We start from the raw sequence: 26,686 nt of genomic DNA on the forward strand, positions 1-26,686 counted from the left end.
ATGCATGAATAGACTCACACGAGCAGATATCTGTTCACAGAGAAACGCGTGAAGCAATTATTGTATTTGTTTGAAAGAACGCAAACTCCTTATACTAATTTAGTTCTTTGTCTCTTGTCTAGGTTAGAGACTGTGATCTCAACATTGTCAAAACCATGCAACGGCTGGACAGTTGATGTATTTAGGGACAAAATGGGGAACATTTGAAAGATTATGGCTCTTTGTGCCTCGTTGCTGGAGCAACAGTACTACAAGAAAGATTCCTGGCATGAGGGACCACAGCATAATGTAAGCTCCCTCTAGTGGCGCTGGAGTAGATTGCAAGGCAAGCTGTGGTAAAGGAATGAGTCCTGTTCTTTTTTAGCATTGTTAAAAATTAAATCCTATTCAAACTTAATTTCTGTTTTAAAACCTCCGCATCAACTAAAAAACAAGGTTTATTTTGTAAACCTGTAAATTATCCATTCTGACCTTGGCACATGAGTAAATATGTATGGAAAGTGGGAGGAGAGGAGTTTCTAGAAATATTTTAGTGAATCAAAGTTAGCCGGAGAGGCATGGGTAAGTGCAGTATGTGTGTGTTTGTGTGTTGTGCAGCTGCCTGCCGAAGGAGTCAGTGAAGGTTCACTCACAGTACCACAGAAACCCCGCAGCTGGGTTTGCCACTAAGGAACGGAGATGCCCAGGGAGAAAGATAAAGATGTGGAGAGTATGTGAAAGAGGGAGCAAAAAGAAAGAGAGAGGGAAAGAGGAAGTATGTGAGAAAGAGGGAAAGTGGAGGGTGTGTGTATTCATATTTTTGCCTATTTTGCCACAAGCTCTTCAAAGGCTACATCTTGCCTACAACACATCTGGGAATGAGAGTGAAAGTTGAAGAGTTCCTCCTGCTCTTTTCTCTCAAGCCCCCAAACCCATTTTGCTGATTCCTCTTTTTTTTTTCCTCCCCCCCCCCCTCTCCTCTTTCCTTTCAGGCCTCGTCTGGCTCCCTCCCTCTTTCCATCATTCACCTTCTTGCACACAAAACTTGGCAGCGTTTGTCCAGCTGACCTCTCCTTGACATACATTTTTGCTAGTTTTGTACCTTGTTTCACTTAAAATAAAAACACTACATCCCTTTTTTTTTGTTTTTAAGCACACACAATTCTATTATTCCACTGATTTACCATAAAAACAAGAACAACTGCCACATCAATAACAACAAACAAGAAAAAACTAAACTGGGACAGTGTCTAACGTGGTCATAGTAATTTTGAAATTACCTGCACCGGTTGCCTGAATATGAGACAGTCTGGGGCAAAAGACATCAGCGGATCTACGCTTTCTCTATAAACACAGAACACAGCAAAATGTTCAGAGAGTGAATGCTGATATGGAGCACTGTGATTCCTCTGAAGAGGCGTCGGCAGGTTAAGAGGATACCTTTTCTCTCTATATTTCTACTGTTTTAGTCACGGCTGCGTCTTCTTTCCAATTTCACTTTTTTCCTTCTATCTTCCTTTCTTGCCAAGGTTTATCCCTGAGGTGTCCTCTGGGGCTACCTACTGGATAAGCCATTTGAAATGTATTTTCTAAAGAACCTTCCGTTCCATTTTTGAACTGCTGCTATCTCTCTAAATGTCCTTAAGAAAAAAGTGTGAGAAAGAATGGTAGCAAATGTTCTAAAGTACTCCAGCGGTACTTTTCTGTGTCGTTTACTCACACAGAAAGAAGGCACAGTTTCCCAGCAGCGGTGTGGTACAGACTTCTGGGACTGTGATCTGTGCTGATGCGTGCTGCAGAATGTGACCTGCTCTGAGAGGAACCTCCTCTGTGCCAGTATTGTGAAGCTCAACAGGGGCTGATGGAAAGGCCAAGCACATAGGGCAGAGTAGGAATTTGGCTGAGATCATCCACTGGTAAAACTGGCGGAGGTTTCGTCTTAACCCTTCACACAGTGTGATACTGGCTGACGGTGTAAACCTCAGATGATGAAACAGTTTGATTCTAAATTCTGAATTATTGGACCCTAGTGGACCCTCTGTCCTGTGTTTGCATATTAACTAATTACTTCTTGTAGTATCTTTAAGTATCTGAAAGGGCAATCTGTAGTCCTAAAGCCATGATCAGTCATTTCCCATAAAGTGCATCACTGTGCCACATCATGGACTGCAGCCTGCTCTGTCAACCAATTATGCCAATTATAGCCAGAAACCCCTGTGGTGTTTTGATAAGACCTTCCACAATTTCTTCCAATGAAGCAATTAGTTCCAGCATTTGTTTACAGAGAGAGGCTGTGACTCGCAGCGAAAATAATATTTGTTATCTCCATTTGCCATCAGAGCAGAGTGAATCCACCACTGGCTAATCTTAACCTGGCTTTCTCATTGAGGTTTAATCTGGTCATGGCAACTTAGCATCTAGTATGGAGAGTGTGAACGTGTGAGGGTGTGCGCGATTATGTGTGTGTGTGTGTGTGTGTGTGCCCGGTGAGTGTGCACATATGTGTGTTTGCATTTGTGGAGGGTGTGGAGGAGAGAGATAGACAAGCCAGTCATTCTCCTCCTGCCCCCTCCCTCTCCCCATCCATGTCAAGAACCAATCACGTGTGAAAACTTGCCTTAACTTCCCTTGCCTGTGTGACTACAGCGTCAGAGAGTTTGACAGATCTGTGCGCCACGGAGGCGTCTCCCAGCCATTTGGCATGCCATGCGCGTCTGGTGCGCTGGAGACTGCCTGTCAAACGCCTATGAGTCGGTGGCGCAGCCAGGGACCCTACGGAGCGCCAGATGGGCCATTAAGGTAGTATTAATGTAGATGCCATCGCTTTTCTCCTCTGACTGGGACATGCTCTCTCGAACTGCGAGCAGCTGCTGCCATTTACTAGGACAGCTTCCTGCTAACTTTGGCCAACTGGCATCACTACTGACTGGCTCTCAATGTAATGATACACTTTTTCTTCTTACTATACCTGTGACTTTCTCTTTTCCCACTGCCCTCCCTTTCCAGAGGTTTTACCAGGATAGAGCTGAAAACTTCCAGCTTTTCCTGCTGCTCAAGTGTTTTATATACACACACGCGCACACACACAGACACACACTCCTGCACATGCAGGCAGCGACTCTCCCCTTCCCTCACAGACCCAAATGCACACACATACAAACACCAGCACTCTAATAGGAGTATAGAAACTGGATCCATCTGTACACCCACTCTTAAGCTCATAATCAAGGCGTGATATTCAGTAGTGTACGGTTATTTCTGTTTATGCCCTACTGAGTGCTAATATCATGCTTTAATTGAGAGAAAATTGGCTGTTGGCAAGAAACAGAAAAGAAGGTTACCAAAACCCCTACCATGGATAAGTGTTGCAATCAGTAATATTCTATTTAGTTAAGTAGCCTAAAATGGGATGTTTTGAGATCATTATTCAAATCACATTGACAAAATCCTATTATGAGAATTAGTTTTCCAGAAGGAAATGTACAGAATTATTGATGTGTAATAAATGTGCTTTCAGCATTACATACACTAGGGGCATATTAGGAAACAGTGGGGCATATGATTCAAACTGAAACAAGGTCACAAACACCATATTCTCTCATTCACACTGAGAAAATAATGCGCATTTCAAGCGCAAACTTTGCATAACATCTAATGGCAAAAAGAGTAGTTCCAAAGTGCAACAGAAGTCATCATGCTGAACAACTTAAACACTGTGGCCCTGGAGAAGTCAGAGGAGGGAGTGAAGAGTCACAAAGATGGGTACTTTTAAAAAGATGCAGGATCTCCACAGGCACAGGTTAGCCTTCCAGCACAGCTGAGACTACCTCCCTCTGTTCCCGCTTTCCTGTCTCTCATTTTGCAGCAGAGCCCAGGGCCTGAGAGAAGGAACAGAACAAGTGTCCTTTGAGGTGCCCCTAGGGGAGATGGGTATAGTAGCTGAGGTCGCTGTACACCCACACTGAGTTCCCACGTACTGCAGTGTAACAATAGACAAGCCAGAGAAGTATATACTCTACAACGACTTTATTGTCTGGCAGCCTCTCACTTTCTCCCGCTCTCCGTCTCTCTCCCTCAGCAGCATCAGTCTGAGTGAGATGTGGGGGAGGGCTGTCTATGTTTGTGTCTCAAGAGGCAGCTCAGATGAGGACTACAGGGTTGGCATCACCGGTGGTCAGTGTTGAAATCAAACGCACCACCACCGAAGCGCAGCAAACGCTTATGCTCCCGCACAGCCGTTAGTGTACTTGTGGTATCAAACTGACACCTTCTCCCTTGGCTGCTCCTGACAAGGAATTTCCTCGTCTAAAAATTAGTTGTACCTTGCCAAGAGCACAGCAGCAATTTGTACAGTTGTGAATAGATTTAATTCTGAGTAGATGAGATAAACGTTTATTGTGTTGAATAACAATATGCAGGCCCAGAGGGTGCAAATGCATGGCACTCATACAGCATGAGCTATGATAAAAAAAAAAATTTTTTAAATAACATTAGCCTTTATTGCTGACCTCACACTGTAGAATGAATGCTCAACCAGCTGTCTGTCAATTCAGACTGATTTGAAAGTAATTTCAAGTGCCTCTTCAAAAAGTCACTAATCAACCTCTTCCAACAATGCAAGCCAATTTCTTCGTAGTTGATTGAGAACAGCAATTGCTATTTTGGTACTTGGACTCAATGAATAGGGCCAGCTTTCTATCTGGGTATCTACATATTGAAAAAGAGGCAAACTGGCACTAATCAGCTGTCTGCCAAGTAACCAGTGCAGCAGAGGGAATCGCATACATTTTTGTGTCTGCCTGACAAGATTAAGAAGCAGACACCTACTGCAAAGTAAACTTGAGGATGAAGGAACGGGATCTGTATATATTGACGTGAGATGGCACAGCGATCCATTTCCTACAGCTTTATCCAGGAAATCCACCTGCGATGAACAGGATCAATTCCTTTATTTACAAGGTGCATGTTATTGCTTTGCCATGCAAATGCTTTCACAAGAACAGTAATGCCATCCCGCTATTGTGGGGGAATGATCGCTGCACCAGGACAAGCAAGCCAGGCTTTGATAGGTGCAGAATAACGGTGTTACGGAGCTAAGCAATGTGTGTGTGGGTGTGCTGCAAATAGGTTATTTTGGATGTTTTTTTTAGAAGAAAGGAGGCATTACTGAGGCCTATTGGTGCACTGAGGTATACTTCCAACCAAGGCGATTAACATGAAAGGAAATATCTAATGTTATTTTCCACTGCGGTGAAAACAGAAGCAGAGAAAAGCCTGTAATCACATTATTATTTGTGTCGGAGATCAAGATCAATCAGGGTTAAAGCGTGTCACAATGTTTAACAATAACAATGGATGGCTGCTTGTGTAGGAGATATACGCAACACAACTGGATGCGAGATACTGGGGTTGGGAGACAGTGGGGGCTAAACAAAGGCTCAATTTGTATCTCTTTTTTTTTTGGTTTCTTTTTGACCAAAGTTGTGATTTACATTATACCTGCATTCTGATTCCATAAAACCAATATATAAACACACACACACACACACACACACACACAGTTGCTAACGGAGCAATGTCTGACAAAGGTAAATATGACTAACAGTGCTTCCTAATAATATGCAGACAGAGAGGAAAGAGGCATAAAAAACACAAGTGTAGAAAAGGCTTCACTCCCCTCAGAGGCCTGTACTGCCAGTATCTTAGCGCTTGGGGAAAAACTCAAATACAGACCACATCAGCATACACAAACTAGAGAAAACATTCAGCAGCTCAAAGAGCAACACTTACTTTACAGAGTGTACACAATGTCTTAAAAAATGAATGAACAGCAAAAGAGGGCCTGAGATGGAATCGCATATGCTTGTCAAACAAGCAAGCGAAAAGTAAAAATGTGGCTTTTACGATTCCTTTTGGCAAAAAGGTGTAACAAACCTGCAGAAAAGATGCTAAGATTCAGTCACGCACTGTATCGAGCTGGTGAGCAAGCGAGCGGTGAGAGGGAGATTCAAACTTAATGAGTGCTTTGGCAGCTTGTGTGGAAAAGGCAGGGAGGCAGGCAGTGATTAACGGAACACTTCAGAGTACAAGGCACAGCGGTGCTCAAAGAAAACAGTGATGATCTCCACTTAATCGCGGAGAAGCCCGGAGCATCTGCCGCCAGAGCAGGGCAGCGGCACCGGCGAGCTCCCGCTCCGCTAGGCTGTCATCTCCAGAGAGCTGTGGCCATATGCTCGGCTCTGCCGCAAACTCACAGGAAGTTAATTTTCTGACAAAACACAGGGATAAATATGACATTCAAACAAGTTGTGTGCAGCCAGGCTGAACACGGATGCCGTGCCAAGCTCAAGCTGCACACGTGTCACACTTAGGAACAGAGTTTATTTTCTTGCTCCCATGGTTGCTTTTTGCCTCGTTCTGAAAAAATACTGTGAATGGGTGGTACTTGGCTATGGTGTGTACACTGGGAGGAAAAAAAAGTCATACACACAAAAACAAAAAACTACAGTTTCTGACATCATCTTGATACTGCAAAACCTACCACAACTACAGCCCCAACACTGGAGTCCTGTTTAATCATAATGTTTATACAAGGCATCACATGGAAACCCAGAAAGGAATTGTCCTATCTGCATACAAACACATCCCTCAAACCCTGAGAAAATGACAATGTCATTGTCCTAATGAGGGAAGAGAGAGAGGGGGACAGAGACATGAAAGGGGGAAAAAATAAGATTAACTTTCATTTCCGTTCACAGATATATAGCTCCCCGCGGTGTTACATTAAAATAATGTCAATCAAACCATTAAATAGGAGATCTGTCTAACCTTGTCTGTTGCAGGTGCAACGACATAGCGGGCCTGAACAAAGGGCTCGCAGGTGTGAGCGGAATCCCAACACCTTATCACTGGGCCAATAAAGAACAGAATATAGTGTTTCTTAGATCTCAGAGGTCTGCTACCACTCCATTCCAGACAAAAAAGGAGAAACCGAGCCTTAAGGGTGAAGCCGGCAGTTCCAACATACAGATTCTTTACAACAATAGCCAGTATCATATAGTATGGAGACTGGAGGATAGCTGGAGGTGGAGCAGCTTGTCTGGTTCTGCAGAAAAAAATCCTCACAGGGAATCAAAAGGGATGAAAGAAGTTGGAGAATGGAATAGAAGGGAGAGGGCGAGGTTTGGTTCTCCACCTGGGGCGATCAGAGGTCACTGGTATGGCTACAGAGAGGAACAGGTGACTCTGAGATACTCATACCACCAAGTCCCATTCTCTGCAGCCGCTGCCGCTGCATCATCCCCCCCCCCTACACCTCCTCCTTCAAGATGTAAGGACAGGGTGCAGTCATGCAGATCCAAATGGCCTTTATCAACGAAAAGAGGTAAGAGCTTTGGCCCTTGGGCCTCAACACTGCTGCCAGGTGGCTGTTACTTTCTGCCCTCCAGTGCAGTGTAAGGCTAGTCTCTCATGAACTCTAAAACATCGCGAATGTGAATTTGTTTTATGTAATTGCTGGAACACGGCAAGAGAAGCAGCCGGCAACAAGACAAGAAAGCATTATCCTGATTATTTAAAAAATAAAAATAAAAAAAATCACCAACTGATGCAAGATAAATTTACTCCAAAAGCAACAAATCAAACATTACTGACTAGGCAGGTAAGCAGAGAGGATCTTGAAAGAAAGCTTCTGTGTACTGACAGCAGTACAGGAGAAACAGAGGAGCACAGGCAAGGGGAGTAAAATACAAAGTAAAAAAACACAAACAAAGCATCTACATATTTTTTTAATCTATCCATTACAATATGGGAGTGTAAAAAACTTAAAGACTTCATGTACAACACACTAATGTAACTGCGAGGGACTGGGCAAATCTGTTGGAGACATAATATTATCCAGCACACATGCGCACAGACGCACATACCCATATATCAAGTGTTGAGTGGCAATCATTCACCTAGACACTGTCACATTGCGGTAAATGGGCTTATTTTGCATGAGAAGGAAGAGGGAGCGATGGGCTGCAGCGAGCAAAAGAGGGACTGAGGGACTGAATCAAATGATATGAGTAGGCAAAATTAAGCTCCAATGCAAGTGGAACACTTCACAAGAGAGCCAATTTCAATTCCACAGCACTTAATTTAGGATTTGTGTAGTTCAGCAGCATGCTACTGTATAGTAAGCCACGTAAGGACAGAGATTGAGAGCGGCAACCAACAAAAAGCCATCCAGGCCCTTGAGGTATCCATCACATAGTCCTGCCTACATCAGCCCCCACCCACCCTCCTCCACCCCCATCCCAACAGTGAATTAAAAACTAATATTATACCGCAGAGAACGTGTAGATGTTTTAAGGGGATGTGAGAAAATGACATTGCTTTTATTGTAATGAATGACTTTTTTTGTTTTGTGTGGGTCATGTGTCTACCTAATACGACTTGTATGAATCCAAAATCTTTCATATGTTCAGAAGGTACCTGCAGCAATCATGCATTAGGTTTTGATTTGGTCATTACTGTAAACAGAACAATATCTTCATACCTGGTGCTCTTTGAAGTCAGCCCTCTGGAAATCATAGCCTAGCTGGGCATAAAAGTTGTTCCCAAAACCAAAGGCCTGCCCAGTTTCAGTCCATATAACGGAGTGTCTGCTTCCACAAGCTACACCGGCTATGCTGACGATGTCCACATGTGCAAGTTTTTCTCTGACGTTGTGGTCCTGTGGCAACTTAATTTCAACTGGCTGATCCTTTACTGCCCTCTCTCCATCACCCAGCCTAGAAAAAAACAAACAGAAAATACATTTTCACTGTTTCTTACATTACCGTGCACAGGAGAGCCAAAGATTTAAGGGGAAGGTGGGCTGGACAATAATTCAGAATTCTTTATTTTCTGCAGTATAAAATAACCATTCCAATAAAGTCAAGGTGTTTTGATTAACACCACGCGTTTGTGTTTCTCATTTCATATATGACGGGGATGACAACATACACCACTTAAAGGTTGCACTGCTGCAGCAATATCGTGGTGTTGTGTTTCTGGTATGTTTACTCTACACAGACAAGAGTCACATATGTCTGACAGGCGTATTTCATTGAGGTCAGTTTTACGTTCCAGGGGAAGAAATAATAACTGAACCTAACTCAATTTGTAGCTGCACAAATGACTTTACATAGGCCTTAGCTGAGAGTGGTGTTTCTGTCTCTGCGTCCCTCGTGTGAGTGAACAAAGAACATCCAAGACCCTGTTTCAAGATGAGCTGGTCAAACGCAGCCCCAGAACCCCTGTGACCTGTGAGCTCCCAGCAGCTTCAAACAGAGCTCTGCTGTTTGCTTCTTGATAAAATGCTCCTCTTTGTATTTGTTTCCCTGAGCCAGCGTCATAACCTGCAATGCCCCGGCCATATCTGCTAGTTTGCGGCATGTCTGGGAAAAATAACAAACAGTCTTCTCCATTATTTCCACAAACGGGGAACGAAAGGTCCTCGCCCGCCATCCCCACGAGAACCCGTATTGATTACAACAATGCTTCAACTCAAGACAAGACCACTCTGGGGTCACAGCTATTTCCATCAGAAAGTTTGCCAGTTTAAATTTACACAGCTCCCTCGTACTCTTCTCTTCTCTCGCCTCCAGTGAGACACACAGGAGAGCTGAGGAATTTTCAGATATCAGAGTGCCAGTTGTGTAACAGAGATGCTCACCCTTTGCTCTGCAAGTGGGTGTTGTGGAGCTCCAACTATAGGCTCCTCCAACTATAAGCTCCCCACTAGAGAGCCCCGACCTGCTTAGACGGGTCAAAGCATCATGAGGAGAGAGAGAACGAGACAGACAGAGAAATGGAGATTGAGAGAAGGAGACTAAGGGACAATGGGAAATGATGAGAGAGTGAGAAGTGATGCCTTTGTTTCTTTTATGTATTTCTCTGAGGTCTGCCATGCAGCTGTTCGAGTACTTGAGGGCCACTGAATCACTGTAGCCCCCAGGTCCTTAGATGTCATTATAGCCAGACTGGCTCCTGGCTGGAGAAGTTTTAACAAGGAAGCTCATCAGGAGAAAAACAACTTGTGTTTGCGTATAACTATGTGTTTGTTTGTCTGTCAGTCAGTGCCTTTCCGCAGTTTAATATACAGCTGTACAGTACGCTGTCAGAAGACAAGAAGACATCTGAAGGGCCGATGGGCAGAACAAAACTAAGCAAGGATAGTTTTATGGACACCTGAGTAGTCCCCTAAAGTATCACTGCTCATTCTCATCTTTCAGACGCTGTCAAAGCAAGACAGATATTGTTACTTCTGACATTTACTTACTGTCCACTGGCGCCATTTCCCCATGCAAAGATCTTGTTATCCACTGTGGTGAGGAGAAAGAGGAGGACAATGTCAGCGTAACATACATTGGCTGAAATGCTTGAACAGTTATGTAAAACTTTGGTGGGCATGAATTATCATTGGGCCAATCTTTGGAAACAGGTATGGCTGTAGCTGTTAAAATAATTAAAAGTGGTAATCTCCAAGAAGCTGTAGATGTTCTACAGAAACAGCTTAGGTTGTGTGTTTTCCCTTTTGTCCTGAAGTGTAGAGTGAGCAGCGCCGTGTCAGCGGGTGGACCCTTTCCCGCTGTGTGAAGTTTGATTAATACAGCCTCGACAGAGAGTTCAGAGACTGGGGCCGCCTCTCACACACCCTGCTGTAAAATAATGAGCCTTCAGCGGGAAGGAATAATATACATGGGAGGGGAGAGACACTTCCTTAGTCTGAGTTCAAGCTGAATGTATTCAAATGAAATGAGGAGGGGAGGCAATCCTAACTGATTAGACTTGTCTCAAAGAGAGAGAGAAGCCTATATTTTTCCCGCTATGTACATGTATTTAACTGTCACCTCTCTGCACTAACAATCCAACGTGGCACTCAACCATTTGCATATAGTTTCTATAAATACACGGACCTCTACCTGTTCCTGCAGTGACTCCAGTCATGTTAGAACACAGACAAGCCTTATTGGTCTTATGGGAACTCAAACACCACAGGGGTAACAGCCAATAGCAATGGACTTTACTCATCAAGCCAGCAGAGCCCTCATACATTATAGAGTAGGCTATATGATTTACCTAAGCTTGTCAAAAGAGAAAAATTATCAGGCAAATGTGGGGTAATAAATTGTAATCCGTGCTGCATATGTTTGACTCGTGACCCTTGGCATTTTAAGGGTTGGGTTGTATGAACAAGTCATAGCAAAATGTGTAAAAGGAAATACATGAAAAGTGAAATACCACTTGGGAAACTTTGGGGCAGAATTAGCAAAGCGGGTCACTGATTTGTTCGAAGAAGTACTGCATGTTTTGAGGGCTATATATTAGTTGTTGCTGTTATCAAAAGGAACAAAAATGCATTTGTTCAGTAGATGTTGACAATTTTATCAATAATATTAGCATATGCATGTAGTATGAGTATATACCATGCACAAAAGTGGCCACGTTTTTGGTAATTTTGGTAAAGTTCCTGAGAGGACTAATAAGTCTGTGTTTTAGTACACGTTTATGTTTATCTGTCTTTAGTGACATTACTTCACTGCTTTAATTTTACCCAAATTTCTAGTATGAATATGTCACATATTTAAACTATGGTTAAAATTATTTCAGTACCTAGTAGGTGATTAAAACATGGGATTGGTGTTAATAATCTTGTGTGCATCCCTTATTATGTAATTGGAATGTAGAGCTGCAACGATTAATTGATTAGTTGTCATCGATCAAATAAATTTCCAGCTATTGCAATAACTGATTCATCTGTGTCAGTATTTTACACAGGAAAAAAAACAGAATCTTATAAATCCAGCCTTTGAAATTTGAATACTTTCTGACCTCTTGTCTGTGACAGTAAGCCGAATATCTTTGGCTTACGGGAAAAGAAATGAGGACATCATCTTGGGCTTTGGGAAACACTGATCAACATATTTTTTTTTACCATTTCTTTTTTGTTTTTAATTTAATAGACCAAACTATTAATTGAGAAAACAATCAACAGATTAATCAAGAATGAAAATAATAATTAGCTGCAGCCCTACTGGTGTGTTCGTGCATGTACTACAGCTTTTAGTTGTTGTTTAATACAATGCTAAAATTAAACGCTATTTTGTGTATTGCAGCAAAGCATGCACGAATTAATGTATGTACAGTACAATGTAGTCGGCAAGCAATAAACAAAGACCATAACTTCATCTGCAGCTTGGGCACCAGAAAGACACAGCACTTCTAATATGCGGGCATGTTATAACCTTTTAAGTGCTTCAGGAGAAATGCATGTGGTAATAATTCATATGAAATTATATCCTTGAGCTCAGTTCAGCACATACAGCTCAGTGGACCGACCGCACTCATTATGGGCTGCTTACTACCAGTCTATGCGCACTTTCATTGGTCACGGGAATAATAAGAAGCAAAAATAGTTCATTGAAAGGATATCCATTAAAAGGATCGTGTTTTAAACAATAAACACATCTGCAGAGCACAAAGCGTTGCTGTAAAATTCATCTTAGCTCCGTGGGTGATGGTGGGGCTACGGCTGTTGTAAAGCCGTTACTGTTATGCATAAAAAAAATACACAAACAGCACAAAAGTCCAGGATTTGGGCTTACTTTTAAAAGCATAAGAGTCCTTGCTGGAATAATGAAATAAAGATGAGAGTGAAAATGCAATGGGAATAAAGACTGTGACTGTTCCAGAGTTTTATTTTCCTGTTTTGTTTAGTTTTTTTTATTTTTTTCCTTTTCTTTTGTTCTTGTACTTTTTGTTTTCCTGTTTTTGTTTCTTTTGCTACTTTAACTCTTGAGAATTGTTATGTGGGAGTATGATAAATAGCAGTGGTTAGAGTGTGTAGAACCAAAACACAAAAATATTGGCAGCCATAGGTCTGCCGCAGCACTCTGCACACATGCACATTATTAACGATATCTGTGTTAGCACCGGGTTTGGGTCAAACAATACACAATAGTAAATAGCGTTTACAGTTTAAGAACTTTTTTGTTTTTTTTTTACTTTTAGTTAACAAAAGGGCAAACTGGGTGGGATATAAAACTCCACTTGACTGCTACAAACTTTAGATGGACAAAGTTGAGGATTTGGTTAGTTTAGCAGTATTTAGGACTCATAAGGATCTTGACACATGCAAATCGTTTCATCCAATGAGATTCGAACAAAGGCAAAGAATAACTTTACTAAGTATTTTCTTATCAGGGTCTTTATCATTTTTATACATGGCCAGTCATGTGTGTTTATCCAAGATGCATCACTTCGCTGTGATATGCCCCCCTCACCTTGTATCTTTGAGCCCTCTGTTCTCCTCTGAGTGGCAGATGTTTTAACCCCCCCCCCTTCCCTCCAACCCACTCATCCACCCACACATACAGTCCTCGCTCTGTCTCGCTGTTTCCGCGGCAAGGGAAGCGGCTGGCGTGGGGGCACGGAGGCCGACAGCGGTGCATCAGGCTGACATACAGAACTGATGGGCAGGGCTGAGAGCCGGCAATCTGGCAGGTTGAGTATTCACCCTCCTTTGCCCCCCACTAGCCCCCTGCTAGCCCCTGCTGCTCTGCACCATACCCAGGCACCAGCATCCCAGCGGCTGGTGGCCCATTGCTTTGCTCCCCCATAAAAATAGCCCATCCCATTATTCTTCTGCCTCCCTGGGGGCCACAAGGTCTCCAGCATCATTACCAGGACTAAGGATCTGACTCTGCCGCCACCACTTGGCACTCCCCCTCCTCTTCCCCTCACTCCTCTTCTCTAATTATAGGTCAAGCACTCTTTTTGTAAATTATAAAACCTTTGTTCTTATCAAGAAAACAGAGCAAAAAAGAACGATACGGCGGAAGGAAGAGGAGCGAGGAAGACGAGAAAAAGTATATGGAAAAAAAAAAGAGGAGGGAAATGGTGTAAAAATAAGAAAGGGGGGGAAATTTTTCAATTATAAAACCAAGCTAATTTGGTATGACCAGCGACTGTCATGCATGGTGACGGAGCTCCATTATGCAGTCATTTGAGCTCTTTCAAATTAGTTATGTTAATGTCCTGCGTGTGAATGTAACACTTGGATGGGACAAGATTTCAGCAATTAATTTCTACAGTCAGCGGAGAGACAAGCAAATTTATTTTCCCCCTCTCAGGGAATTGGTGGTGGAGGGAGTGAGGAGGGGAGAGAGCATTCTGGAGCAGGGAACAAGCTAAACACAAGACCTAAATAAAGCCTGAACAATGGGAGCCAATGCCTCCTCATTCATTCAATTGACAATGTTTTGCAGCTTAAACCTGTTTTATTAATTATGTTTGACATTTCCTTAATTAGTTTCATTTACACCAAATCAATCCCTGCTGCTGTACAGCGTCATTTATCATTTTAAAAAATTTGCATAGCCAGTGCTGACTTTTTCTACTTAATTATACATTAAAAGTGTCAGCCGCGCTTGCTGCCTGGCATTATCTGAGGCAGAAAGGTTTGTGGCTGGACGGGGGTGGCATTAATCATCAGGGCGGGCGCGGGCAAGGGGTGCTCCCGGTCGCCAGCGGGAGAGCCGAGTAGGGCTTCTCATTTTCTAAGCTTGATGCTTCCGGGGCCATGGTGACCTCAATGACCTACGGGGAGAGGCAGACAAATCAACGACCTCCAGCCCTAAAAACAACTACATCTTGTTTACAAATCACGGTGATAGGAAGGAGGGAGCATAACCAGGAAAAGAAAAACCTGGAAGATGTAAAGCCAAATCGAAAACGTAAGTTGAGCAGACAACAACATGTATACAGGCATTGAAGGAATGGCTTTCTAAAGGCGTAGGTAATTCAGTCATTAAATGTGAGGTTGTCTGCATATGCGTGTAATGTTTTTCAGAAAAAAACAAGTCGTAAAGAAAGCCGACTTTCGACTAAACCTCAAATGTTACCGTGAAATACAGCCAGCTTTTGTTGCTGCAATTCTCAAATCAATAGTAAGAACCATATGTATTCCACTGTAAGTCCAACGGCAACTCAGCTGGCTGAGTCAACTGGCTGAGTATGGCTATTACTTTCCCTTCAGCAAGTTTGCGAACACAGAGCAAACTGACAGCTCAAATACCTGGCAAGCTCACTCCTGAGTAAATCTTCTGAGTGTTGAGGTGAACATGGCTTTACAAATCACCCATTCAGGAACCGAGACAGAAATTGGCAGGTAGGCAGAGCCGTGGTGTCAGGAGTGAAAATTACTCTGAAATGCGGAGCACAGTGAGAGGCTGAGTGAGTGAGTCTCTGAATGGTGAAAGCTATGGGTGTCACTGTGTACTATGTTCACATGGGAAATCAAACAAGTGTATTTTGGAGGCGAGTCAACACTTTTGTCCTTTGGAAAAATGAAAATATTTTATGTCAATTTAAATTCAGAGTGGCCTCAGGTATTGCCACCTACAAAAGAAGTGTGGTACATATCAGGATACGGTACGTGCTCATGCACAGGTGAACCAATCGCTCTCACTATGGTACAATACCAGTCTTTACAGCGCAGCAACACTCACATTAAATTAATCTTTTAAAAGAAAGGTAATTAAGACGATGCCGTAAAATGCACAGTGATAAAACCAGCCATTCTAAACATGGGGTGAGCTACATGAGTTGGAATCCAGCGCCTGGAAAAAAAAAATCCTTCCCAAACTAGGGATTTCTTAAAAAAAAAAAAAAAAAAAGTCCCGTGAATAAGCTGGATCAAGATGTTGAGAAGACTGTAGCCATGGCTTTGCTTGAAGCATCCTTCAAGGGCAACACAAAAGAGAGGCGGACAACAAAGAACCTGATGAAGTGGCTAATGCTCTGGCATGCCCCACCAGGAGCATCAGAGGGGCGGCCAGAGGCGGCTACATATGCACGCCTCACTGCCCTGTCTGGCCCCGGCTGAACCCAGCTGAGGTACTAACTCTTCTCCCTGGGTCATTAGATTAAGAAATGCAAAACCAGGGGCAATAACTGTGATTGCAACAGACCAGATCAATATTGGCAAAGAAAAAAAGGGAAAAAAAACTTACTCTTGCTAATAGACAGGGGAATGCTTAAGAATTAATTCCTAAAATGTGGGGGATGGAGTGTCTGAGTATCAAACATCATTATTCTAGAAAGTTCCTAATCAGCATATTAATGGTGGCACATTGACTGCGAAAGTTTCTATTATTTCAAAGTAAAGTAGTTGAAATAAGCCTCTGACTCTTTTCACTCATGAAAATATTATAATTTATATAAGTGATCACTCTAAAAACTAGAACTTTCCTTTCTCTACAGCCCCCCCAAACATCACCATCAATTCCCAGACCAAAAGTACCCCTTTAAATGCAAAACATTTCTACTATCAAGGATTATACTTCCTTTCAGGATATATGAAAACCCCTTTGAGAAAATATGATGATGAATTCATGGGCCTAAAACTCTGGGGTAGTTTTTACATTCGCGTTAAAAAAAAAAAAAAAAACGGAAGGAGGGGAGGAGAAAAATCACCTATTTGGATGGCATACATTACCATTACTCTTGTATTGTGTCTCCACTTTTCATAATGACGGGGATAAGTGTCCTGCTCCGAATGCGTATCCGCTGACAATAGAGGCAGACATTACTTGGTTAAAAGCTCAGGGTCCTGTGGGTAAAGAGGCCCAGAGAATAAAGAGTATCCGTCATGGCTAACGAGCTATAAGGATAGCACATTGCCTTTATAAATCACTAGATCTTGCTGTTTATTTAAATTCATTGGTGCCTCATTATAACTGAGCTATGCACCTTTAGGTCCGAGTTGATTAGGAGTGCCATAGCTCAAAATGGCTTTTAATTCAGTGAAACGTAGCTCTGACCTTGGTGCCGTAACCCTGACTAAAACACGCAGCGACTCCCACATTAATAATGATGCTACCTTTACTGGGCCGCAGAGCTGTGCCGCTGCTACTTAAAATATGTATTATTAGTTACCAGCGACGGCACATTTATCACACCAAATTACCCTTCGGTGTAAAACTGCTTAATTCTGGGTCCCTGTACCCCTCTGCACTATTACCTGCTCTTTAGAAAGGCCTGGAATTAAATGTAGGGATGAAATGTCAGGGTAATGGGGAAGAGGATGCGGGTCGATGGGATGCACACTTGATCATTCCCTAGTGGCCTTCTCCACATCCAAACGATATACTGAATGTGTCTTCCTCATAAAGGAAGTTTCATTGCGCCTTGCTTTGCAGACCTTTGAAGATGTAAATGAAGGGTATTACTTTGAAATATACTTTACGCTGTTCATTAAAATTACATGCAAAACATTATCCACTCCATGTGAGTTTGATTGAGAACTTTATATTCTCGGTATCAAGATGTCATGAAAAAATTTTGCTCATAAACACAAACTCGGATGAGCAAAGAAAACTCCGGCAACCCTAAACTTTATATTCACTACGCCATTTTAGCACATCGACACTCCACCAACTTCAGTGCACACACAGGACATAAACGGACAACTTGAGCGCACACTCACACAGCCCTGCCTACCCCGAACGTCCCAACCTATTGCAGATACCGGGAGGAAACCGGCCTGCAGCCACAAAACACTCGTCATTGTTCATCCCACATGTGCCCACCAGAGACTGATTACTTTGACCAATCGGCAAAATGATTAGATCAATTAGGTCCTTTGGAGTGGGCATCAACAGCGGCTTGTTGCAGCTTCAAGACCTGTGGGACTTGGCCCATCAGAACCGCCTCATTAGGTCTCTGGACTCTACCCAAAACTACTGCACAAAGACAAAGATCGAGAGAGAAAACTAAACTTCAATAAATGAATTAGATGCATTCCTACAGTAAAGCACCTCTGGGATCAATTGTGTTTATGTGGTGCAACATCTCAAGAACATGTAAAAACAATACAAAGCGATCTAACAGATACATAAGTGGGAGTATTTTGAGTGTTAGCCATATAATCCATTGTTATAAGACCAATGGGAATGCACTGGTATACAGAATTTCTTTTCTCTAAGGATAACATCAAACAGTCCAGTAATAATTTAGATTACCAGGGACAACACTACGTGGGGTTTACAGAGGAACACAGACAGCGCTGGCATAAACACATTTCTCATATCAAACACAGCCGTACAGTACATAAATATATGCACAATACATTAATGGTCCCTGCTCATCTGAGCAAGTGGCAAGGCTGGAGCAGCGGGGGAAAAGAGACGTTACACACATTCCATCAGATGTCGAATCAATTAGTCACGACCATCTTCCAAAGTCAGAAATAACCACTCGTCCTCCTGTCTCCAGGGAGCCAGGGATAGGCCTGGGCAACAGAGGAGAGATGGGAAAGGATCCAGAGACCCAAAGGGGGGTAAAAGGAGGAAAATGAGAGAGAAGGAAAAAAGGGGATAAATAATGCTGTCTGTTTTATACTGCACAGACTAGCATCTCTATTTTCACTGGATTTTCGCACATACAGACAATTCTACACTCTCAGCAGAAGTGCTTTGCATATCAGAGGGCACTCATTTTGCACACTGCAAACACTCCGGTCATTAACATGTGATGATATTATCATCCTAATCGCACTACAGAGGGTCTCCTTTATAATGTATACAACACAACTGTAACACCGACTCGAACCCTTTTTGACGATATCATGGGTTTCACTGGGCTGCTGTTTGTATCTTTTTCTTCACCACAAAGCCTTTAATCTTTTAATCTGAAGCATAAAGCAAGTATATAGAGCACACAGATCATGTGACCACTTTGCTAAAAGGTAAAGACACATGATTATTCTGCATAAAGAGAAACACAATGAAGATCCTTTCCCTGCAGGCTAAAAATAATTTAATCTGTCATGTAGATGCGTAAATAGCGGTCTTACACCTGAATAGCACCCATTATTACTGGGCTTCTCAAGTTAGTAGCAGATAAATCTGTTTCTCTTCATCTGTGCTGGTATACAGCGCAGACGCTATTGTATCTGCTCAGATTCCCTTCGTGCTTTGGTAATCTCTCTGAACCGCCAGATTAGAGCAATTTGTATCGGATGGAAGAGAGCAGAGTATAGACTGAACAAAATCATCTGCAATACTTTTATTAATATCTATATTCTGAAGAGAATTGCAAAAAGTATTATCTGAAATCTTTAAACTATAGTTATGATGGTATTGTTTAGTTTTAGGATTATGGTTGAGGTACATTACAGTACTGCTGCATAAAACAAGCATTCTGTAAACAGCAGCTATAAATAAAGTTTCACAAAGAAACATTGATACTGCTACCCGTCTTGCACTCGTAGTCACAAGCTTTTTGTTTTGTTTTCGGTGGAAGATTTTTTTAAAAAAAACAGCACTAAGACTCCATATTTTCACACAGCCAGGCAACAGAAAGTGCTCCATGTAACATAATTCACAGTTTCTCCCTTTTAAAGTTCCAATGGTGAAATCTGTCTAATAAGGCAAAGACAGAGTGTCCCCACAGAACACAGCACCAACCAACCCTCTGGGTCCGAGTGTTGTTGTTTGCACATGGCCTCAAACCCATGAGGCAGTCAGGGAAAAAACAGGGAGGAAATCTAGCAAGACAGAGACAGAGAGGGGACGCCGTTGAACCCAAAACCACTGCAGAGGAGGCCACAGACATCCCACAATCCCCTCTGATTCAGTTATTTTCTCAGATCGCAGCGAACGCTTCTTGTTGATAGGGGTTGGCAGTGGAGTATCGGCAAGAGGCGTCAGAAAGCTGTGGTCCCCGCTCTGAATCCGCCACATTAGATGGCGTGTGTTTGTGCCCTAGGGATCGCAGCGCCTCAGCCTGTGTTTGGGGTACTTTGTCAGATGACTCAGTGTGTGTGATTTATGAGCTCTGGAAAGGTTGCATTTCCAGCACGCATGGACGTCCGCATGGTAAATGGAGAATTTCTGAATTTATTAACATACAATGAATGATGATTAATGTTTTGGTATAGATCATGCTCTCTTTTCCGATGTCTCAGTGTGGGGGTGATATATGCAGCAATAAAATGATATGTATGTACTCAAAAGCACATTGCCTGAGTGTCGAGTCCATGACTCTTAGACACATTTACTGTGTGCCTGTGTGATGACAGTATTGGAAGGTTTCGTAGTGTTGTCTGAACTCTGTGGACATTTATATATACATAGAAAAACTGCACTTCTTGTGTATGCACTATCCTTCACGCAAAGTGAACCGTTCTCTTCTAAGGCAAAAGCACCTTGCGTAGTCAGTGAGAGGATGTATAAATTAAAAATACAAAAAAATGTGAGCAAAAGAATGCAATTTAGACCGATATCAGGATACATTTAGAGATCCATTCATCAAAATCCCCACCATTATTAACTTTTGTATTCTACAACACATCTTGTGTCTCCCTCATCAGCTTTTTCAATATCTTCTCAAATACATTACTGCCAGTGTCGAGCGGGTATGTTCACCCTAGGCCAATTACTGCAGTGAACCATAAAGGTAAGCAGTGCTGAAGAAGGCTTTGTCATATATTTGCCTTTGTGTCCCAGCCAGACCCCCACAGTGGTAAGGTGGGAAATACGGGGAATGTCAGACATCTTTCTAATCGCAATGACAACAGAGGAATCAATATGCAGAGGCATGTTTCTGACAGGTTTTTGGGAATACGTCTATATAAGCGAATGTGAGTCTACCCACATGTTTGCATCTCAAAATGGTGAATCAAGGTTGACTTCTACTTATGCAATGACCTTACTGTTTCACCCTTGGAATGAGGTTGAATATTGCTCTATGCCTGCATGTGAGAAAAAAAAGAAGAGATAGCTAGGTAGAGTGATCATTCCACTGTGCAGCTGAGAAAAAAAGAATCAAGTGTGTGTATGCATATCTTGACGTGGCTGTAAATATGCGCACTTTGACGTGACTGTGTGTGAGGTGTGGTGTGCGTTCATGTTCTGCGTTTACTGCCTAAGTATGAATGCAAGCATAGATATATTGTAAATGTGTCTGAGTGTGTGCATGCGCACGTGCTTGTGGGTTAACTTCGCATGTATGTGGTTGCTGTCAGAAGAAGCTGACTGGTGATGAGGGATGGAGAGAATCAGAAACACATTGGGCTGGGAATGGGGTGTGAGCCGCAGGGTCGCCCTGGCACAAAACACAACTGCCTCTCACATCATTACCCTCATTCCCCTAATGCGCACAACACTTAGAGCTACAAACAGGCTTGACTCCAGAACACACATACAGGCACACAAACCTACAGAGACACGCATTCACACAGGATGCCACACACAGACGTATGAACTTACTTGTGCCCACGCGCACTCTCTAGCTACACACAAAGTGCTATTACTTACTGTATAGTGTTGAAAAAAACTTTCTCTTAAGTGTGAAAGTAACAGAAACTCTGTTTGAATGTTAAGAATAACTGCAAAAAAAAAAACATTCCCATAACATTACAGATGCGACAATTTTGACACCAAACTATAAAACAGGCCGTTTGTAGGTCATTGTGCTGTATAGCAGCTCTACTAGACCTATTCTCAACAAAGTAAGCCAAAGAAGGCATTTTTCCACTCCCTCAGATTCCTTGCCCAGTCTGACAACACATTCAATGCATTTGAGACAAAAAAAGATGATAGCCATTTCAGACACAATTGAGCTCCACTGGGAAAAGTATACCTATTCAACTACAGGACCTCCATAAAATCACAGTAGTTTCACACTGTAACGGATGCCTTCCTCCCTTCTTGCTGCATGAGAGGTTTTAAGAATGGTGGGATCGGGGGAGCGGTTGGGCAGAGAAAGAAAAGATAAAGGAAGAGAAGAGAGCAGAAGATACGATGCAGAAGAGTGGAAGGGAGAGGTAAGCCAAGCATAAAATAACTTCAATCTAACATCCTCTCAGTGGGGTGGTAGGAGGCAAATAGCAATCCCACCAATGCCGCGTACTCAAGGGGGTTCCCCCCACCTCTCACTGACCCATAGAGAAGAGGATCATGGGAGAGAAGGGATGAGACAAACCCACTTCAATTAAGCCACGGCGACGTCTCGTCAGCACGGCAGATGAGGTGTCAGAGAGTTCAGGCGTGGATAGATCACAAGGAAAAAAACAGTTCCTGGCTCAGCACAGTCACGGTCTTGAACCTTTCTTTCTGTTCTCCTATTGTCTCCCTTCGCCTTCTCTTCGGCTTTCAGTTTATAATATCAAGATTTTTCTTCTATTTTTTTTTTTTTGTATGGCTTTCCTGCAGGGTCAGTTTGGTACAGATGTCAGCAGACCCACCAGTGTTCTTTCTCACAGGCCTCTTAGATACTGGGACAGATAAACTTCTTATCAAATTTGTGCATTAGCGCGAGTCACCGTAACACACCTGCAAATGACATTTAAAGGTCAAAACGACATGTACGGGTGGGGAGTCTTATGCTACATATTATGGAGAATCAAGATTGCTGGGGGAAGAGCAGGGAGCCAAATCTGAGGAATGTTTGGAAGAGAAAGAAAGACTGAGAAATGGAGAGTTGACTAAAATTAGCTTAACAAATTAAAAAAAAAAAAAAGACACAGAGAACAGTGCCAAGTTGCCAGGTAGCCTTAACCACCGAGGGAAATCAACTCATTGTGCTATTAAAAAGAAGGAAACAAAACATGTTATTTTTGTAATGCATCACACCATTAAAGATCCGCTGCTGCAATGGGGAGAAATGCGTCATCAAAGTCAAAGTCTTTAAACGGAAAAGCTCGGGGAGCCATAAGAGAAGGGCATGCACTGAGAGACCCTGAGATATTTGCGAGGACGGCCCTGTGCCAAGGATTTTCAGGAGATATCTCTCTCTGTGATTAGACTGACATTACCATAATATCGGCTTTGTCACCTCACAGGCCAATTGTTAAGGAAAAGTGCCATCTTTTCCTCTTTTCCCATTGCGGCATCAAGCAGGCATCCTAAGGTATAGAAGCCGCTTTCTCCAGTCTCTTCACCCAGCCCCCCACCTCACTCCCCCATGAAGCCCTGCTTGGGAGATACAAGCTGGATTTGGCTCACATCCTTGCCTCTTCCCCAACACTCTGCTTGGCTGCCTGGGCGCCAACTCTCCCAACCCAGCTGCACTGATTAGCACAGGCAGATTATTAGCCAGGCATCTCCTGGAAGCACTGCGTACTTCTTTTCTTTACCCTTTTTGTTTCACTTTCAAAATCATTGTGTCCCACACAGTTTACTGCATATGTCTAATCGCGAAATGCAAAAGACCAAAGTCAAGGACAGGAATTTAAAAAATAAATAAATAAATAAATAAACAATTAGCCCCACACCTATACAAGCAAAGTAGGCAGAATGAGGTGACACAAATTTGCTTTTAGTGCTTGTGGATACATCAGGAAAAAGTGATTCATCAGCATTGTGAAAAGAGCTCTCTCATCTTTCATTCCCTGTCTCTCTTTCTCTCTCTCCCCTCCCCTTCCACCGCCTCCTCCACTGTCTAGCACCTGTCCTGTTGCCAAGATTTCACCTCCCAAACCCCAGGACGTGGGCATCCCGCTCTCAAACTTGTGCAATGCCTTATCTGTACCCCACACACTAACATCCAGCATCTGAGGCATCCTTCTCTCTCTGTGCCAGAAATATGCCGGCATCTCTCTCTCTCTCTCTGTCTCTCGCTCGCTTTCTCTCACCCAATTCTCCATCATGTTCTTTTCTCTTTCTCTCTTCCTCTCTCTCTAGAGCTTTGCATTTGAAATTGAACAGACACACAGCCAATTTATCATAGGCTGACACGTGTCATGTCCAAGGCCTAACCACAGGGACTTACAGTAGGCATTGCATTTATCCCCTTTGTTGTCAGCAAGGACCAAGACAATACCAGGAGCTATTAAAAAGGAGTAGAGAAGGAGAGAGGGAAAATAGGTGGAGAATGAAAGAGGTGAAAATATACCATTAAACATCAACCAAGATTGCATACCCCTCTGAAAGGTTACAGACCCCTGCAAGGTTGAAGCCAGCACATTTTCCTAACCAACAATCAAATATGTGGTGATGCAAGGCATCTGCGTACAACCCCGATACAAAGCCCAGACAGGCATGAGATGGATTGGGTGGAGAGTTAGCACAATATGGGATCAGACCTTTGCGCTGGGGTTCACACTGTATTTTAAATTTTAATATCACTGCGCGCTACTCGTACAACTAATAGAACCAGAAAAATATGAGGACAGAGTTCCATCCCTCCCAAAACAAAATGGCTCGCTAAAAACACACCTCTGGGAAAACATTTAAGAATAATCTCAAATACATAAAGAAGCCTAGAAAGTTCACTCCCAGTTGCTAGGCTGCCATTTAGATGCTTTCATAAGCTGCAATAAAGAGCAGGAGAGATACTTAAAGGTAATCATTCCTGAGACATGAAAGGGACAAAACTGTTAATGTGCATCATATAAAACCCGTTCTATTTAATCACCTTATCGCTGTATTATCTCTCCTCTCTTTGAACAGGTTCTTTAAAATAACACACGTCCTTATCGTTATACTGCGTGGAAGAGGCAAGAAAGATGACCCTGCCTGATAATACTGTCACTACAAAGAATGTATATATTCTCCTTATGCAGACTAGGTGAAAAAGATAAAGAGAATGGGGATAGAGGCTAATGAGATGAGGAAGGAGTGTGTGTATAGCTAAGAGTGCATGCATGCGTGTGTGTGTGTGTGTTATAAAGTTATGAACCACAAGGTTAATGTTTTGGCATCTCGCACGTCCATACACTTACATTCATTCCACTTTAACACTATAGTATTCAGCGTGAATGTTGAATAGGCTGTCTACGGGGAATTTATATTCAAGCTAATAACTGACAGACAATCCTCACAATGGTCAAAGAAACTTCAAAGACAAAGTACCGTCCTCCATCTGCTCTCACTCAAAAGGCAGAATCTACATTACAACATCATACATCTTTACCCTGTGCCAGTCTACTAGACTCGTAGACCAGCGGACTTGAGAGCTGCTGAGACTGTTCATTACCCAGTGGTAAGTGACCTTTTACAAACTAGCTTTGGAAGCCATTTTGGCTCTTCCAGTAATTAACAAGTGGTTATGCATGCGAGACGTTTAATGGAAGGTCAAGTGTTTGCCTGCTACCCTTTTCTAGACGCCATTGGGACGCTGACACCGAATCGGAAGTTCAGAGCCCATCAGCTCCTGAGCTTCACACGTGGGAATAAGTCACCTCTGTGGTAGCGGAAGGTAAACACAGGCTTTGGTTTCTGTGTGGACTTGGGACAAAAAAAAAAAGAGAGCATAATGTGGCTCTGTGGCTACATCTGATATGAATCTAATAGAAGAGGAGTGGAGGAGACACTGAAGAGAGACCTGGAGTCTCTGTGTTTAATGATGGATGCCTTTACTCTATGCACACCAAGGCTTTCATAGACACACGTTGAATAATAACTGAAATAAAGGCTAGCCACGGTCCTGTTGGCGTAAGAGAGCAGAAGATACTTGACTACACATTCCGAGCTATGCCGGTAGACTGCTGAATTATTCTGCTCTCACAGCCTTGTATATTTACCCTATTTTTTACTTTCATAGCGTAAAGTCTGATGTTGACTGCTATTAAATTTCCCTTGAGGGCACACTCCTTCACTCACATGCTCCTATCAAATGAGCCAACAAAGCATATCAGGGTGTCGTGTCTGTGAAACACTGCATCACCTTTGTTCACTCTTCATCAACCCTCCGCCCCCATGCTATTACCTCAGGACTATTCCCTATTCCCTGCTTAACCCTTGTCTACAGGACTGGTGTCACACAGAGCACCACTCTACTGCTCTCCATATTCCACAGTCCCTCACCTCGGCTGACATCTAACACTCGCTTGTCGCCTCTGACGTGCGCACGTGCATACAAACGCGCTCTAAAGCACAGCCGCAAACACTGACTGCACGGCAACACAAACGCGCCGCTGCAGGAGTACACACACTGCAAATTAGCAACACACAATGACAAATGCACACATGGATGATTAGCCTGTGGAGGGTTTGATGTCTCCAGATCTTTGCCCTTCATAGTAGCAGCAGCACTTGTCATTCCTACTGAACTCTGGCCCCTGTACTCCCACTAACACACACACACACACACACATATATATGCGCGCACACACACAGGAATTGGCACAGTGGTGAGTGAGTCAACACTAGAGGTGGCAGCAGAGAGTGGCATTGAGAAAGTCTGTGCCAGTTGCCTGCTGACAGCACCTTTGGGATTGGTAAAGTTTGATTTGATGGCTTTCCTTGTTAATTAGGGTTTGGAGGTGACTCCTGAAATGGAAATGGGCAAAATGTTCAAAAAAAGATGTGCCAATTCCCACATCCCCTCCATCTCCACCTTCCAAAACATGTGACCTATATACAGGAGTACCTAATGAAGAAAGTAGAACAATCAAGTCATTTGAAGTTATAGGCCACTCTGTATTTGTGTGTTTCTGCCAACGTAGGCAGGGCAGTCGAGTCTAACTAATCATGTGAAATAGGCTAAAACTTGCATGTGAACAAAGTCAACAACAAATAAGAGAACAAAGACGGGAGTGTTTGTTCTTTAATTAATCGTGCATGCATATTTGTTCAAGCATATCAATTTACATGTCATGTAACACTGTCCCCTGCTGGTCTGGAGAATTGCTGCATGTGTTACAAAAAAAAAGCACAACAGTCATTATACA

The 26,686-nt window shown here is 42.9% G+C and overlaps 1 protein-coding gene across 1 annotated transcript in view; it reads right to left on the reverse strand.

Annotated features, from left to right (window-relative positions):
* The window catches only part of LOC103362503 (ultraviolet-B receptor UVR8-like), a gene marked incomplete at its 5' end in the record, with an annotated part of 292,781 nt that overhangs the window by 238,843 nt on the left and 27,252 nt on the right, over positions 1–26,686 (reverse strand). Inside the window, 2 exons of the mRNA XM_008288878.1 lie at positions 8,522–8,756; positions 10,289–10,331. Coding sequence (XP_008287100.1) covers positions 8,522–8,756; positions 10,289–10,331 — 278 coding nt within the window. The remainder of the gene's footprint in view (positions 1–8,521; positions 8,757–10,288; positions 10,332–26,686) is intronic.

This window comes from Stegastes partitus, unplaced genomic scaffold (genome assembly GCF_000690725.1).
Source record: "Stegastes partitus isolate 25-593 unplaced genomic scaffold, Stegastes_partitus-1.0.2 Scaffold13, whole genome shotgun sequence".
Classification (NCBI taxonomy): Eukaryota; Metazoa; Chordata; class Actinopteri; family Pomacentridae; genus Stegastes; species Stegastes partitus.